Source organism: Podarcis vaucheri (genome assembly GCF_965113315.1).
Source record: "Podarcis vaucheri genome assembly, chromosome: 17".
In the NCBI taxonomy this organism is placed as follows: Eukaryota; Metazoa; Chordata; class Lepidosauria; order Squamata; family Lacertidae; genus Podarcis; species Podarcis vaucheri.
Window position 1 is genome coordinate 20169416 of NC_138755.1, and position 16718 is coordinate 20186133.

The 16718-nt window shown below is 45.2% G+C and overlaps 1 protein-coding gene across 1 annotated transcript in view; it reads left to right on the plus strand.

Annotated features, from left to right (window-relative positions):
• Positions 1–3839: 3839 nt before the first annotated feature.
• The window catches only part of LOC309522603 (atrial natriuretic peptide receptor 1-like), a gene marked incomplete at both ends in the record, with an annotated part of 30349 nt that continues 17470 nt past the window's right edge, over positions 3840–16718 (plus strand). The window contains 6 exons of the mRNA XM_082205994.1: positions 3840–3858; positions 4630–4775; positions 6133–6205; positions 9422–9569; positions 10329–10415; positions 12792–12935. Of these exons, the coding sequence (XP_082062120.1) occupies positions 3840–3858; positions 4630–4775; positions 6133–6205; positions 9422–9569; positions 10329–10415; positions 12792–12935 (617 nt within the window). The remainder of the gene's footprint in view (positions 3859–4629; positions 4776–6132; positions 6206–9421; positions 9570–10328; positions 10416–12791; positions 12936–16718) is intronic.

Here is a 16718-nt window from a genome sequence, read left to right on the forward strand (position 1 = left end):
AACTACAACTCCCATGATCCCTAGCCATTGGGGCTGGTGGAATTGCAGTTCTGCAAGCAAAACAATCTAAGGCTGTCAACGGATGACCCATAGAGAGCTTTCTGGGAGATAAAAGGGCATCTCACCATTGTGCTAAAATGTCAATGTTGTGTTTAAAATGTCAGGGCGGAACAAAAGCTTACCAAAATTTTAGTTCTGACCGTGACATTTTAACTTTGCCATTGAGCCATTCGGGGTGGGGGGGTTGGATTTTGAATTTGAAACTTTGAAATATTCATGGGCAATTTGAATGGGGAATTCTAAGATAACTTGATTTTGCAACCATGTGGTCTAACTTCAATTCATTAACCTTTAAAGCCCAAAATGACCTGGGTGTAGGATAGCTTATGTAATAACAACTGTACAGTAGATCCCTATTTGCCACCTTTTCCATATGATTTGCTCATGCTAGGAGACATTGCCATGGCTTATCCAAACTTAGTCTGGCAGTTTTGAGGAGAAGGACTTTCTGTGTAGTGGTACCCACTGTCTAGAACTTTTCCTAAGGGAAGTGTCAGGGAACTGCCATCAGAGGCGAGAGGAGAGGTAAGATGCTCTAATGATGCAGGGGAGGGAACTAGCAAGGAGAGAGAGAGAGCTTCCACTGGGGAAGGAAATCCAGGGGACACCAGGGAGAAAGGGGAGGTTGAGAGTACTGCGGAGGGGAGGCTCCGAGACTCTTCCAGTGAAATCAGCGGAGAGAGCACAGGACCTCCGCTTGGCACGCCCACGCTGCGCAGAAAGCTTCCGTGCAGAGAATCTAGGAGGAGACTTGGAGTCAAGGAATTTTTATGTTGGAGGAAGTTTAGGAAACGCCCACTGACGGATTCTGCCAGTGACTGAGACAGTCGCGTTGTAAGGGCTGTCAAACCAGGGAAAGGTTTTAGCTATACAACCAGCTTTGAGCAGTTTGCAGTTTACGCACAAGCAACCCCAATTCCCATTACAGGAAGCTTGCTATGTCTGTTCTCCTTTATCCTTCCAGAGGCTAGCTGAAGTGTTTTTATTCTAGAGGGCTATGGGGCCAGTTGATGTTTGATATTATTGTACTATGTTTTAAATCAGGGATAGCCAATATGGTACCCTCTAGAGATATTGAGGACAACAGCTCCCATCATCTCTGACCATTGGCCATACTAACAGGGGATGATGGGAATTGTAGTCCAAAACATCTGTAGAATACCCCTTGGCTATTCCTCTTATGAAGTATTCTTATGTGTTGGTATGATGTTCTCGTATTTTGTAAACAGCTTTTTGCATTCTGTAAAGTTGAGGTATACATCAACTGGCAATACTAATCTAAAATAATTTAAGCTTTCAAGAGCACTGAAACTCATGGTCCTGGAGGTTAAGTGAGATGCAAAATTGGAAATCACAGGAAATTACAAATAAAAATGGCAGATACTTAAAACATTTCATCTGACATGTGAGAATACTAAATGTACCCAAAAGGGCTGAAAAAATGAAGCCTAACTGCATAATTCACTTTAAGTTATCGGGGCGTTATCCAGAATTGCACTAAGGCTGATTATATATTCCCCTTTCTTAAGCACAGAATGTGACATTTAAATTCATTTCCAACTAAAGTTTACTGTTACACGAACCTCTAAAAGACTATTTACATGACACTGAAGCTGTATTGTTTAATTTCATCTGCTTGGCAAAAGGGGAAAGGTGGCATTTGTGGACCATGGATCCCAGACGATGGCCAAATATTCACCCACACCAAGTCTACTGCGGGCAAAATGACACAGAGAAACTGGACTGCCAAGGTAAATAAGGTTTAATTCTCCTCACGGACTCTGCTTCACTCTCTTTCAGACTGCTGGGCAAAAGCCTGAATTATCTATTATTCCCCTTTGCCAGCCAGGTGGCCTCCAGATATCTTGGACTACAACTCCTGTGCTGGTTGCAGCTGATGGGAGTTGTAGTCAAAACCATCTGGCCTCAGTAGGCCACAGTGGGAATTTGGCTAGCTTAGCAGCTGCTCGGTACATTATGCTCTCTCTTTTTTAATTGTTGCACCAAGAAGAACTGACCACATTTATGTCTCAAGAGCTCCAGCCTACCTTTAAGCAATTGTTGCATTGAATGAATATTCATTACATCTAAAGTAGAAATGGCCAAGTATCAGTCTAGTATTGTGATTATGGCACAACATGGGGTTAAAACCCCCCCACCTAAGTTGACTCTGGGTTTGATGTAGCAAATATATATATATATATGGGAACCTCTAGTTAGCATGGTCAGTGGTTTGGTATGATGGGATATGGAGTCCAAAAACATCTGTAGGGTCACAAATTGCCCATCGTCGGTGTACATCATGCAGCTATTAGGGCAGCTTGACTTAATGTGGGCAGTGGCTTTCTGAATTAGCGAACTCTTTAAAGTCCTTTCACAGGAATTATTAAAAAGCACAGTGGAATAAGGCACTGTGATGTTGCTGAAAATGTTCAAGAAAAGGGCTCCCCCTTTCACTTAGCTAGATCCAGGTTCATTTAGTTATTCAATATTTCTTCACGCAGCATTCAGAATACATGACTCAAGATGTGGTGATAGCCTCTAGCTTAAAAGGAAATTCGACAAATTCTAAGAGAGTAGGCTATTAGCTATGATAGATCAATCGAATCTACATAGTGTGTCTGGAATACTGTGTCCAGTTCTGGGCACTGCAATTTAGGAAGGATATTGATAAGCTGGTTGTGTGCAGAAGGAGACGATGAAGGTTCTGGAAACCAAGCCCTATGAGGAACGTAAGTTGAAGAAGTTTGGTATGTTTAGCCAGGAAAAGAGAGACTGAGATGAGATATGATAGGTAAAGGTAAAGGTACCCCTGACCATTAGGTCCAGTCGTGACCGACTCTGGTGTTGCGGCGCTCATCTCGCTTTTTTGGCCGAGGGAGCCGGCGTACAGCTTCCAGGTCATGTGGCCAGCATGACTAAGCCGCTTCTGGCAAATCAGAGCAGCGCACAGAAACACCATTTACCTTCCCGCCGGAGCAGTACTTATTTATCTACTTGCACTTTGACGTGCTTTCGAACTGCTAGGTTGGCAAGAGCAAGGACCGAGCAACGGGAGCTCACCCCATCATGGGGATTCGAACCGCTGACCTTCTGATCGGCAAGTCCTAGGCTCTGTGGTTTAACTCACAGCACCATCCACATCCCATGAGATATGATAGCCATCTTCAAATATCTAAAGGGGTTGTCACATGGAGAATGGAGCAAGCTCTGGAGGGTAGGACTCAAACCAACGGCTTCAAGTTTCCAGAAAGGGGATTCTGACTAAACGTCAGGAAGGACTGTCTGACAGTAGGAGCTGTTTGACAGCGAACAGTCTCTCTTGAGAGGTTGTGGCCACCCAACCTCTCTTAAAAACCTCCAAGAAAGGAGAGTCAATGTTTTGAAGCAGAGGTTGGATAGCCATCTGTAATGGATGCTTTAGCTGAGATTTCTGTATCCCCAGGGGTTGGACTCGATAACCCATAGGGTCCCTTCCAACCCTACAATTATTTGATTCTATGAGTGAAATGCTATCCCTGCAGATAACAAATGCTGGGGACTAACAGGGGGAAGGTGACCATGTCCACAGCCCTCCTCGGGAGACTGCAGAGGCATCTGGGTGGCCAATGGCAATCTGGACTAGAATGGTTCTCACTGATCTCATTGAGTTGCTGTTCTTCTCTTTCTCTTCCTCCATCTTGCTTGCCTTGCAGGTAGTCCTGGTGCATGTGGGCATGACCTCTCTCATTGCACACATCAGGGTTGGGAGAATGCAGGCTGCTTTGGAAGCCCAAACCATGGTCCTCCCGGCAGTAGGTATGCTACAAAATGGTGGAGGTGGTGAGTGAAAGCGTTCAGAGAATGCTTGCGCTTCTGCTGCTAGGAAGACTGGAGGGACCTGAAGATTCATTAGAACTTAATGTATCATTTCCCACATCACTGGGAATCTTCCTTGTTCTTGCTTGTGCAAAGAATGACAATTGTACAAAAGATTCATTGTGTCATGGGCTTGATCGCCAATGCCAGAACCATTGGTTTCAGGCAGCGCACGTCATGCTGGATGTTGGGATGCCAACTTCCCCTCTTAACTGAAGAGCCTAGGACATCTGTCAGTAAAGACATATTTTGATAGAAGTCCTGTTTTTAAGGAGGGTAATAAAGAATAATTTATTATTTATACCCCGCCCATCTGGCTGGGTTTTCCCAGCCACTCTAGGCAGCTCCCAACAGAATATTAAAACCACTATAAAATATCAAACATTAAAAAACTTCCCTAAACAGGGCTGCCTTCGGATGTCTTCTAAAAGTCAGATAGTTGTTTATTTCCTTGACATCTGATGGGAGGGCGTTCCACAAGGCAGGTGCCACTACAGAGAAGTCCCTCTGCCTAGTTCCCTGTAGCTTCACTTCTCACAGTGAGGGAACCCCCAGAAGGCCCTTGGAGCTGGACCTCAGAGTCCAGGCTGAACTCCTTCAGGTATACTGGGCCGAGGAGGGACCCTCTTCCCTTTGATCAGCCACAAAGGAATATTCTGGTGCTGTGCCATTGTATTATTAATTCCGAAATCTCTTTCTCTTTGTGCTCAGTCTGCGGGGATGACATCTGTGAGGATGACGAGGGCTGCTCCACGTGCCCGGCTGACTGTGGTGAATGTCCGTTGGCAACAGACATCAGGATCGCAATTGCCTTACCAATATGTCTGGTCTGCACCGGCTTTATTCTGACAGTCGTGGTACGCGTTAAGTAGAACTTCACCGTCGCTCAACTGCTCTCCTCCATGCTTTCCCCCTTTCCTCGTCTGGTCCCTCTTACTTAATCTTCATTTTATAATGCAACGCAGCATAAACACAAGTTCTACTTCTTTGCTGCCCTCTTGGGTGTACCTGGATGAGAAGCAGCCATCGCTGGCTCTGCCTCACACGGCAAGACGCATTCCAAAATAGGCAGTTGTTACCTCTTGAGTGTGCCTCCTAGGAGATTGTCTGACAGCTGAGGACACTTCCTTCTCTGTTGTGTTTGCAACGCAAACTGTCTCTCTGCTTTGTGAAGTTGCAGAAGGGGACTCGGCAATGGATAATGTTTGCCTCAGATTCTGTCTGTAGGCATTTTTTTCTAGCTGGTAGGAGATAACTGAAGAAATCTGACTCTCAGTCTTTCAGATAAACACTCGTAAATGTTTCTTTTGCCCCCCACTCAAAATGATGATGATGATGTGAAGCACCGATGGTGCAATAACCTGTCATGTGAATTTTACCAGTGTCAGGAATTCAAGAGAAACCAGTCTAAAACTCTGCTTATAGATTTCTGAAACATTAAGTAGTATGTACAACAACAACAACAACTTATTTATTTATACCCTGCTCATCTGGCTGGGTTTCCTCAGCCACTCTGGGCAGCTCCCAACAGAATATTAAAAACACGATAAAACACCAAGCATTAAAAACTTCCCTAAACAGGGCTGCCTTCAGATGTCAGATAGTTGTTTATTTCCTTGACATCTGATGTGAGGGCGTTCCACAGGGCGGGTGCCACTACCGAGAAGGCCCACTGCCTGGTTCCCTGTAGCTTCACTTACCGCAGGGAGGGAACCACCAGAAGTCCCTCGGAGCTGGAACCCAGTGTCTGGGCTGAACGATATGGGTGGAGACGCTCCTTCAGGTATCCTTCAGGTATCCTTCAAGCCGTGAAGGACCGCCTCTCCCCATGTAAACTGTCACAGACTCTGCCTTCATGATCTGAGGCCCTTATTTGTGTGCCTCCTTCATGTGAGGTCCAGAGGGTGTCAACATGAGAATGGGCCTTTTCTGTGGTGGCCCCCCTTTTTCTGAATTCTCTCCCCAGGGAGATTCACCTGCGCCTTCATCTTTAGTTGTCAGGTGAAAACATTCCTCTTCAACCAGGTCTTGGGCTGATTAATATTGTACAGCCTTTTAAATGTCTCTGTGGGAAAGTGTGTGGGGGGGGATATTGTTTTGCTGTTTTCATGCTTTTATCCTGTATTTTATTCTGTGAACCGCCCTAAGATCTTATGATGAAGATCTTATGATGAAGAGCCTAGGGATGAATTTGCCCTGTCATGCTTTCTTTAGTGGTTCCAGTACCAAAAGCAAAAAATGTTTTGGGATGAAAGCTGGATTATAGACTTCAGCTGCATCAAACAAGGTCTGTAAGTATTAGTATCATTAGCATCATCATTATCATCTCATAGAAATGACTCAAAGCAACTTAAACACACACAGCAGAAATACTAAAGCCAATTACAATAAATACCGTATTTTTCCATGTATTAGACGAGGTTTTTTGACTCAAAAATCATGTCAAAAAACTGGGGTCGTCCTATACATGAATAGTGTGGGGGGGAGGAAGCTGTGGTAGGCGTGCGCTCTAGGAAGCTCAACAACTTTGGACCATCTCTCCTCATTTTCTTTAAATTTAGCTCCTCCCCCCCAAAAAACATAGGGGGCGTCTTATACATGGAGACATCTTTTACACAGAAAAATATGGCACTATGTATAAAAACCTAATAGTTTCTTGTATTAATCAGAATAGGAAAGAATAGGAAAGATCTTTACACATGAGATCAATACTTTCTGCACTAAGAAATGCAAACCGAAATGGAGTGTGTAAAATTTAACCATATACAGTGGTACCTTGGGTTACATACGCTTCAGGTTACAGACTCCGCTAACCCAGAAATAGTACCTCAGGTTAAGAACTTTGCTTCAGGATGAGAACAGAAATCGTTCTCCGGTGGCATGGTGGCAGCAGGAGGCCCTATTAGCTAAAGTGGTACTTCAGGTTAAGAACAGTTTCAGGTTAAGAACGGACCTCCGGAACGAATTAAGTTCTTAACCCGAGGTACCACTGTACTGTAAGAAAATTACATCAGGAAAAGCCCCGTGAGATCAGACAAAGGGCCCATTCCCTCGCACAGGGCACAGGGGGCAAGGGGGCCTTGCCTCCTTCCCAAGCCTAGTAAGCGCTGGGCTTTGGGAAGGAGGTGTGAGGGATCTGACAGGTCCTAGAGCCCTCCTTCCTCCTTCCTCCTTCTCAAAGCCTTGTTAGCACTTGCCCAGCTTTGGGAAGGAGGCAGGTGGGCTCTAGGAACCTGCCAGAGCCTAAGGCCTCTTTCCCAAAGCCTGGTGTCTCCCTTACCCGGTTTTGGGAAGGTGGCTTTTATTGAAGTGAGGGTAGCGAAATCTCATCTAAGAAGCTCAAATCATATATATGACTGGCACCCTTCTTTGGAAATTAAACCAACGTCCACACTTCAACTTTACTTGCAGTAACTTATAGACGAATTAAAACATAATATTTACAGTCACATGCTTCTCCAAGCATGGGCTTACAATCTCTTCTTTTAACTTCCAAACAACTGTATTTTCCTCCCTTTTCAGAACTCAGCACTCAAGCCATCTTCATCTCAGTTAGGCCATACCTTGCAGCTCCTATGGGAGATTTCCACTTTTACCTTCTCCTGCAGCTCTGCTATCTTTCCTTCAAGCAGAGAAGAAGCACTCCAACACTCCATTCAACTTAGCAGTGTTCACAGTGGATTCTATAACAAATTCATCTTGCTTCCCATAAAATGGAGTTTCTCTTTCACTAGATACCTCCCATGTGACCAACACTAGCCGATCACACGAGAACTACTTCAGAACTCTCTAGAATTCAGTTACCAACCAAATCAAATTTAAATACATAGTAAAGCATGCAAGCATTTACAATTTCAGTGAATTAAATTACTATACTTAACAGCTTTGGGCTGTGGGGAGCATCAAATATTACCAAGGTCTGCCCCTGTTTGGATGGCTTTCAGTTATCACCTGCTCCTAAGCCTTTCCAGGAGAAGGAATTTCAGCAGCTGCTAGTTTATTAAGCCAGAAGTGGCATTTGATACCATCTGGGAAGCCCTCTGAAACCAACTATGTAGCCTGCCTTTCTTAAGCTGATGGATAGAGGGGAATGTCAACTTTAAACATAATATATCATTTTGAGTATGAGTACTTCATACAAGAGTTTATGGTTTTAATGTAATATATTAACAGCACTTTCCATTCGTGATTTGATTCCTCTTTTTTCAATTATTTGTGGAATTGTTTTTTGGTTTTGATGCGACTTTGCTGCCCTCCACACATCAGAGACCCAGCTAACGAACTTGTTCTGCTGAAAGCTAACAAGACCAGACAAAACTATTAGTGCTACTGTCAGCATGGATCTAGCAAAAGAAAACACCCCAAATTGGGAGGCATAAATTTAGCATTCAGAAAGGATAAGCAGGCAAAAGAGATGATAACACTGTTAATTAAAATATCTGGAAACGTAGACATAAATATGCAAATCTGACAGGGAAGAAGTAGCGACGGACAGAGATGTGCAGAAAGACGAAAAGATGAAACAGTAAAGAAATTAGGAAGCTAATCTTGGCTTTTATAAAAAAAAAATAATTATGCAAAGCCAAGTGTTTCATCATTATGTTGAGTCTGAAAAGTGTGTGTGTTGAATAACCCAGATGGCTGCAATAAAATAAATTCTGATGCCTTATCTTCACTGTATTAAAAGCATGACAACCAAATGATTCAGAATTTTAACCGTGTATGTAAGCCAACCTTTAAAAAATTCAGAAAGCTATGCAGACCCTTCTATTCGATGGGTCAGTTCATCATCACTCTTTGGCACACTGCTAGCAGAGAACAAACACTCAAATGGTACTCTTCCTTGGCAATCACTTGTAGCCGAGTAAGATTGTCTTCCATAATCATGGTCTCAAAAGTGAGTCTGTAAGTGACTGTGGAGACCAATTCTGGATCCACACGTCCTTCCACAGTGGGGACATAGGTTTCCAGATGGGAGTTGATCACAGTGAGGGTTTGCCAAGCATGCCTTCCTCTTGGCACGTTTCTCCCTTGCGTCCTGAGTTTGAGTGTCTTCAAAACCCATGGCACCTTTGGTAAAGGCTGTTCTCCAATTGGAGCACTCGCAGGCCAGAATTTCCCAGTTGTCAGTGTTTATGCTACAGTTTTTAAGATTTGCCTTTTTGAGTATTTTTAGACCTCTTTTGTTGTCCACTGGCATTACACTTTCCATCCTTAAGTTGGGAATAGAGTAGTTGCTTTGGAAGATGATAACCAGACATCCGAACAACATGACCAGTTCAATAAAGTTGATGTTGAAGAATCATTGCTTCGACACTGGTGATCTTTTTAGATTTGCCTTGAGAGTCTTTGAACCTCTTTTGTTGACCTCTCCTCTCCTTAAATGGTACTAGAAAGGTACCAGCAAACAATTTCCAGATTTCATCCTGGAATCATAATAATGTTCAAGTATTCTTGCCAATGTGCATTCAACCAACCTACATCTAATTTCCTGTTTCATCAGAATACTTGGCAAGGACTGCAATGGGGAGCACCCTGAGTGTGCCACTTCGACCCAGCGCCTCCAATACCAGCTGCCTCACGACACTGAGCTCCTGTACAGCATCTGCCAACGCTTCCAAGATGAACTATTTTACGCAGACGGGGATCTAGTAGGTGTATTTTGCAGTCCTTTCACTCTGTTCTGTTACTGGAACATGGGAAGCTGTCTTATGCTGAGTCAAGCCTAGGCTCCGTCAAGCTCCATAATGAGGCTGCTGCGTCAGACCAAAGGCCTGCCCAGTTGAGCTTCCTGCCTCCCACAGTGGCCAAGCAATTGCTGTCATGAAAAGTTCATAATTTCTCCCTGGTGCCAATGGGAGATCTCCTCCCAATGCAAATAATGCTTCCAGCGATGGAATTTTCCTCAGGGGAAGAAAGCATCAAATTCTCCCCGCTGCAGTGACCCTGATAATTTTTGCTCCCCCACAGCTGCTGCTATTTGCATATTAAATACAAAGGCACATGTTGTCCCACATGGTTTGGCCAGCCGCTGTTAAGCTCACTAGTGACTCAACTACATCAGTCAAAAAACAGTGTTTTGAATGCATTATAAACATGCAACACCAGATGGCACTGGAGAGTAAAAAAAAAAATCTATGTGATTTTCCATAGCGGTTTTTTTTCTAACTTACTTATAGTGGGTTTTTTCCCCTGTGTGTCGATCCACCCTAGGTGAACTATGGCTTGTTGCCACCTCTCAGCCTATCTCACAGGGCTCTTGTGAGGATTAAAGAGAAAAGAAGAAGAACAATGTATTGTGGGGGTTTTTGCACCACAGATAATATAACTGTAATAGATAAATGGACGGAGGGGTTGTGAGTTTTTTATTTACTTCTGGTTGCTAAACAACTGTCTTTGCCTTCTTCCAGTGATGGTAGAACAGTGGCCATCAAGAAAATAATGAACAAGACATTTACGCTCACTAGGACCATCCGTAAAGAAGTCAAACAAGTAAGGTAAGCTACATTTAAAAGAGTTATGGGTGCCTTTATAGATATGAACACAAGTGTGTGCTCCTTAAATTTGAATTCACTATCCTCTTGTTTCAAAAAGTGAACTGAGACCTATATTGGCTTTTCTGGCATGTTTAACTGTGTGTTTCAGGATCAACTAGACAACCTGTCCTATGATATATTGTATGTGCTGAAGTCATGCTAAGAAGTCCTTCCCACATCCCTTCTTGTTTCGAAGCCAGCAGCAGTCTCTGAATGGCTGAGAGAAACAGGGGTGGACCTTGGTAATATGCTGCCCCCTTGAGGCCATTTGATGCCCTTCCCCCAGCCCTCGCAGCACCAGTTTAATCTGGGTTTGAGGAATTTATTTCCCCGGCCACTCTGGGTGCCTCCCAACAGAATATTAAAAACATGATAAAACATCAAACCTTAAAAACTTCCCTAAACAGGGCTGCCTTCAGATGTCTTCTAAAAGTCAGATTTATTTCCTTGGCATCTGATGGGAGGGCATTCCACAGGGCGGGTGCCATTACCGAGAAGGCCCTCTGCCTGGTTCCCAGTAGCTTCACTTACCGCAGGGAGGGAACTGCCAGAAGGCTCTTGGCACTGGACCTCACCGGGCTGAACGATGGGGGTGGAGACGCTCCTTCAGGTATAGAAATGTGGGCCTTTTGTATGGAGCAGGGGGGTGGGGGAGAGACAAAAATAAATACTTTAATTCTCAGGAAATGAACCCATGTGACAGAAGCCAAGAGTCCATGGCGTGATCTTGAGCCACGTGGTCAAATAAGAGTCCCTTCTAATAAATGAGAAAAAGTAAAGACTTCACTACCAGTGGAACCTCCCACAATTGGTTTCCCATTTTGGCTCAACTCTTTTTGTCTCCATCTCTATCTCCCTCACTCCTTACATATCCCATTCCCCTCTCTGCTGCTCAGTCACAACTGATCAGAAGTTCTGTGGGCCCTCTAATGATCCAGGAGTGGCCAACATGGTTCTCTCTTGATGATGTTAGACTACAACTCCTATCATCCATTACTGTTGGCTACGTTGGCTGGTGTTGATGGAAGCTGCAGTCCAGAAGCTTCTGGGGAACCTCACGTTGGCTGGACCTGTGTACTGTGCTTTTTAAAAAACATATATATGTTTAAGGGTACTCTCATTTTCCTACTCATATTGAAATACTGCCCCTCAGTGGGGCCAAACTTACCGTATTTTTCGCTCCATAAGACACACTTTTTCCCTCCTAAAAAGTAAGGGGAAATGTCTGTGCATCTTATGGAGCGAATGTGTGGTCCCTGGCAGCGGTGGAGCTGAGGACTTTGGTTACCAGAGTGGCGGGGGCGTGGCACATCGCCCGTTAGAGCATCCTAATGGCGGCACCCGCGTGAGGGGGTGGGGAGAGGAGAGGCGGGGAAAGAGGGCTTTAGAACACTCTTTAGAGTTCCCTCCATCTGAGGGGCTCTGTGACTTGCATGAGAGCAGCCAGGAGCCAGCTCAGAGGGGATTCTTTCTCCCTCGCAGACTCTGTCAAATTGAGCCCGGGAGCTTTTTTCTTGCTTTCCTCCTCTAAAAACTAGGTGTGTCTTATGGTCAGGTGCAAGGGATGCGGGTGGCACTGTGGGTTAAACCACAGAGGCTAGGACTTGCCGATCAGAAGGTCGGCGGTTCGAATCCCCATGACGGGGTGAGCTCCTGTTGCTCGGTCCCTGCTCCTGCCAAACTAGCAGTTTGAAAGCATGTCAAAGTGCAAGTAGAGAAATAGGTACCGCTCCAGCGGGAAGGTAAATGGCGTTTCCGTGCGCTGCTCTGATTTGCCAGAAGCAGCTTAGTCATGCTGGCCACATGACCCGGAAGCTATATGCCAGCTCCCTCGGCCTATAGAGCGAGATGAGCGCCACAACCCCAGAGTCGGTCACGACTGGACCTAATGGTCAGGGGTCCCTTTACCTTTACCTTTGTGGTCAGGTGTGTCTTATGGAGTGAAAAATATGGTAGATTCACAAAATGTTTAGGGGTATACGCACCCCTGCGTCCCCCCAGAAAAAAGCACTGTGTCCATCTATAGCAGCTTTTGGGAGCTAGGACACACACACACATATACACACACAAATTTACAGACCAATCCTATACATATCTACTCAAAAGTAAGTCCTGCTGAGTCCAGTGGAACTTACTCCCAGTAAGTGGGTTACAGGCTTACATATGATTTCGTCTCGAAGAGCAACTACTTCACAGTGGCTATGGAGTTGTTCTGGGGCTCAAGCCCAAAGTCGCTTTTCAAGGAGAGGCTTCTCTTGCAAGGGAAAGTGTCCAAAATGCAACATTGTGTTCTTAGAAAGTATATGGCACAACCCAATTCCTGCCTGCTTGTCACAGAGAACTGGACCACCCAAACCTCTGCAAATTCATTGGAGGCTGTATTGAAGCGCCAAATATTGCCATAATCACGGAATACTGCCCTAAAGGAAGTTTGACTGATGTGCTGCTCAATGAAGACATCCCTTTAAACTGGGGCTTCAGGTGAGAGAAAAGTGACAAAGGTGGAAGTCAATGCTGGCATTTTCCTCACAGTTACTGCTTGGGATGAGTGAAATCTGTCAATTTCGGTTTCTCGTTTTCTCTCTCTCTCTCTCTCTCTCTCTCTCTCTCTCTCTCTCCCCCCCATCTTAAATTTAGTTCTGCAACTCTGTTTGTTTGTTTGTTTGTTTGTTTGTTTGTTTGTTTGTTTTAATTCTCATGGAAGTTCACCCACATTTATTCTGATATGTGATTGTTTATTGTGGAAGCTGCCTTGTAAGGGTTTGCGTTCCTGACACCCCCAAAATTGGTGAGCTTTTTTAAGATAGCCACCTAAATTGTGGAGCTTTTTTTAACCAAGGTTGTTGAGCCAAAGTGTTGTAGGAAGGAGAACTGGGGACAACTCACCCACCCACTGAAAGGGCCAAAGCCGGCATGTTCAGAATACCTGGAGAGGGGCATGTGCACAAGGTAACAGCACTGAGGAAGAATTGCCTGACGACCTGCTCGCCATCCTGTTGATATATATCAGGGGTCGGCAAGTCTTACCGGGCATGGGCCGGATCACTCCCATGGAGATCCTCCATGGGCCTGGCCAGCGCAGCGCGACAGCAGCAATCACATATGTGCATGTCTGTGGCACCGGAAATTGCTTCTGCACATGCCCAGATGCCCAAAATCACACCTGTGCAGAAGCAATTTTCAGCATCTGGGTATGTGCAGAAGCGATTTCCGGAGCCGCGGAAGAGAGTTGGTACCAAAAAATGCAAACCATGTCATACCTCACCCCAATATTCTCTCAGGATCCTGAGTGGCTGGTCTTTATAGGCTAACAGTAAGATGGTTTCTGTTCCCAACAGAAGTAGCATCAGTTTTGTAGATTAAAAAAGAAGAAGAAAAGAATCCATTGGAGTCCCTGCCTCCCAAGGCAGGTAGAAATAGGTGAGCAAAACAGGGAGCAGGTTTTGCAGCACTCACAGCAAAATCGTTCTTTCTTTCTTTCTTTCTTTCTTTCTTTCTTTCTTTCTTTCTTTCCTTCCTTCCTTCCTCTCTCTCTCTCCAATTCAAATCAGTTCTTTATATTGCATGACGAAAAAGAAAAGCTATAATGTATTACAACAGCATTTATAGAATGAGAGTTTTTTATATATTTTTAGAATGCATTATATTAAAGTGTTAATAACAGAAGCCAGTATTTGGCGGGGCAGAGGTTGTCTTGCTGGTGTGATTTGTATCATTCCCTTCATGGACAAATTCTCAAGAGGGGAAAAAATGTATCTGCTGTATTGATATGAGATAAGATTATATATAGATGAAATAACAACAAAGCCCTCGCTGACTTTCAGACTGATAAGAAGGTATGTGTAATCATTTCACCAGATGGTGTTTTTGATAGACTATGGGATTTTAATTACAGCGAGGCATCATTAGGTAGATAAGATGCCAGTGTGATGTTGAGCCTGAAGTGATCTTTTAAGAGTGACTGACAGAGAGAACCTTACTTTGGGATCAAATTGCTGATTAGATTTTTTGCGTGTGGGTAGAGCCATAGGGACGCGGGTGGCACTGTGGGTTAAACCACAGAGCCTAGGACTTGCCAATCAGAAGGTCAGCGATTCGAATCCCCGTGATGGGGTGAGCTCCCGTTGCTCAGTCCTAGCTCCTGCCAACCTAGCAGTTCGAAAGCACACCAGTGCAAGTAGATAAATAGGTACTGCTCTGGCAGGATGGTAAACGGCGTTTCCGTGCGCTGCTCTGGTTCGCCAGAAGCGGCTTAGTCATGCTGGCCACATGACCCGGAAGCTGTACGCTGGCTCCTTCAGCCAATAAAGCGAGATGAGCGCCGCAACCCCAGAGTCAGCCACGACTGGACCTAATGGTCAGGCGTCCCTTTACCTTTACCTTAGGGCCATAGTGCAACTTTTTTTCAAAAAACAAAAACAAAAACAACTGCTGTGCGTTGTTTAGGGCAGGGGTAGTCAACCTTTTTATACCTACCGCCCACTAATGTATCTTTCTTCATGGTAAAATTTCCTTACTGCCCACCAGTGCTCGATGGAAGGAGGATTCAGCTTGTGCCGTAGAACCCCCAGCCGCCCACCTAGAATCCTGAAATGCCCACTAATGGGTGGTAGGGACCAGGTTGACAACCCCTGGTTTAGGGACTCAAGGCTCCAGCTACAAGTTCCAAGAGGTGCCATCAGCCAATGTCTTTTCTTCTCTGCATCTCAACAATAGTGTCTAGTGAAAGAAGATGCATGGTATGTTTATAAGGAATCACAGAAATCATAGAATTGTAGAGTTGGAAGGGACCCTGAGGACCGTCTAGTCCAGCAGTTCTCAACCTGTGGGTCCCCAGATGTTGTTGGACTACAACTCCCATCATCCCTGAGCTCTGGCCTTGCTAGCTAGGGGTGATGGGAGTTGTAGTTCAACAACATCTGGGGACCCACAGGTTGAGAAAAGCCAATGGTGCCACCCCCCTTGGTATTCTGTCACTACTTCTTTGTCTACGGCTTGTGAGGGGCAAAGAACTGCAAAGAAAATCTTGTGGGGGCTAATGAGAGTTGGGTTTCTATTCCTCGCACTGTGCAGATATTGTGCAGGATTGGGTCATGTCTGTGTTATGCATTCCAGCACCGACTGTTGGAATCACGGGAGCAGATATTTACTGCAGTCTGTTTCCGTTTGTTTTTGCTTTCACTTCTGACTTCTCTCCGAGCAAGACCAGAGAGAGGAGACATGTTTTCTTTTGCTCTGCCTTATGCTTAATAAAGGGACGTGGGTGGCACTGTGGGTTAAACCACAGAGCCTAGGACTTGCCGATCAGAAGGTTGGCGGTTCGAATCCTCGCGACAGGGTGAGCTCCCGTTGCTCGGTCCCTGCTCCTGCCAACCTAGCAGTTTGAAAGCACGTCAAAATGCAAGTAGATAAATGGGTACCACTCTGGCGGGAAGGTAAACGGCGTTTCCGTGCGCTGCTCTGGTTCGCCAGAAGTGGCTTAGTCATGCTGGTCACATGACCCGGAAGCTGTACGCCGGCTCCCTCGGCCAGTAAAGCGAGATGAGTGCCGCAACCCCAGAGTTGGTCATGACTGGACCTAATGGTCAGGGGTCCCTTTACCTTTGTGCTTAATAAAATAGCTTAGTGCTTACAACCCCAGCCTAGCTCTGACTCCATTTCATCTCTGCTGGACTCTGGATTTGTGCTCAGTGTGTCCAAGGCGTGAGTCACTATAAATCGTCAGGGAAGGCTGTCAGAACTCCCTAGAGCTGCACGCTGATGGGAGGAACAGGCTGGGAACGTTCCTGTCGTTTGCCTGGGGGTCGTCCATGCCCCCGGCCGACCCGACAGATCGGTCCCCCACAAATACTCTAGATTACTCCTCCGGATAGCATTGCACATGGAACAATGCAAGCCTAAGTTATCTGGAGGCACGTGTAAGGGATCGTTTTCAAGTACACTTTTCTGGTTTGACACCATAGAAACGATCCCTGAAATGTAAGAAGGGACCGACCTAGTGCAAGCAGAAAGTGAACAAGAAGAGCAAACCATCTGTGGATTTGAGGGGGGATAATTATTGAGACGTTTCATGGAAGCCATACTGGCAGGCCCTATTGGATGTGTGATAGGAATTTTGAGGTCTTAGATATATGTTAAATGTTCATAAGTGTACCAACCAAGCACATACATAGATCAGCACAGGAAGACCAACCTGGAACCATTTTGATTCTCAAACTGTCCCAAATTGACCAAATGTTTTCTCTGCAAGGTCAAAGGAAAATG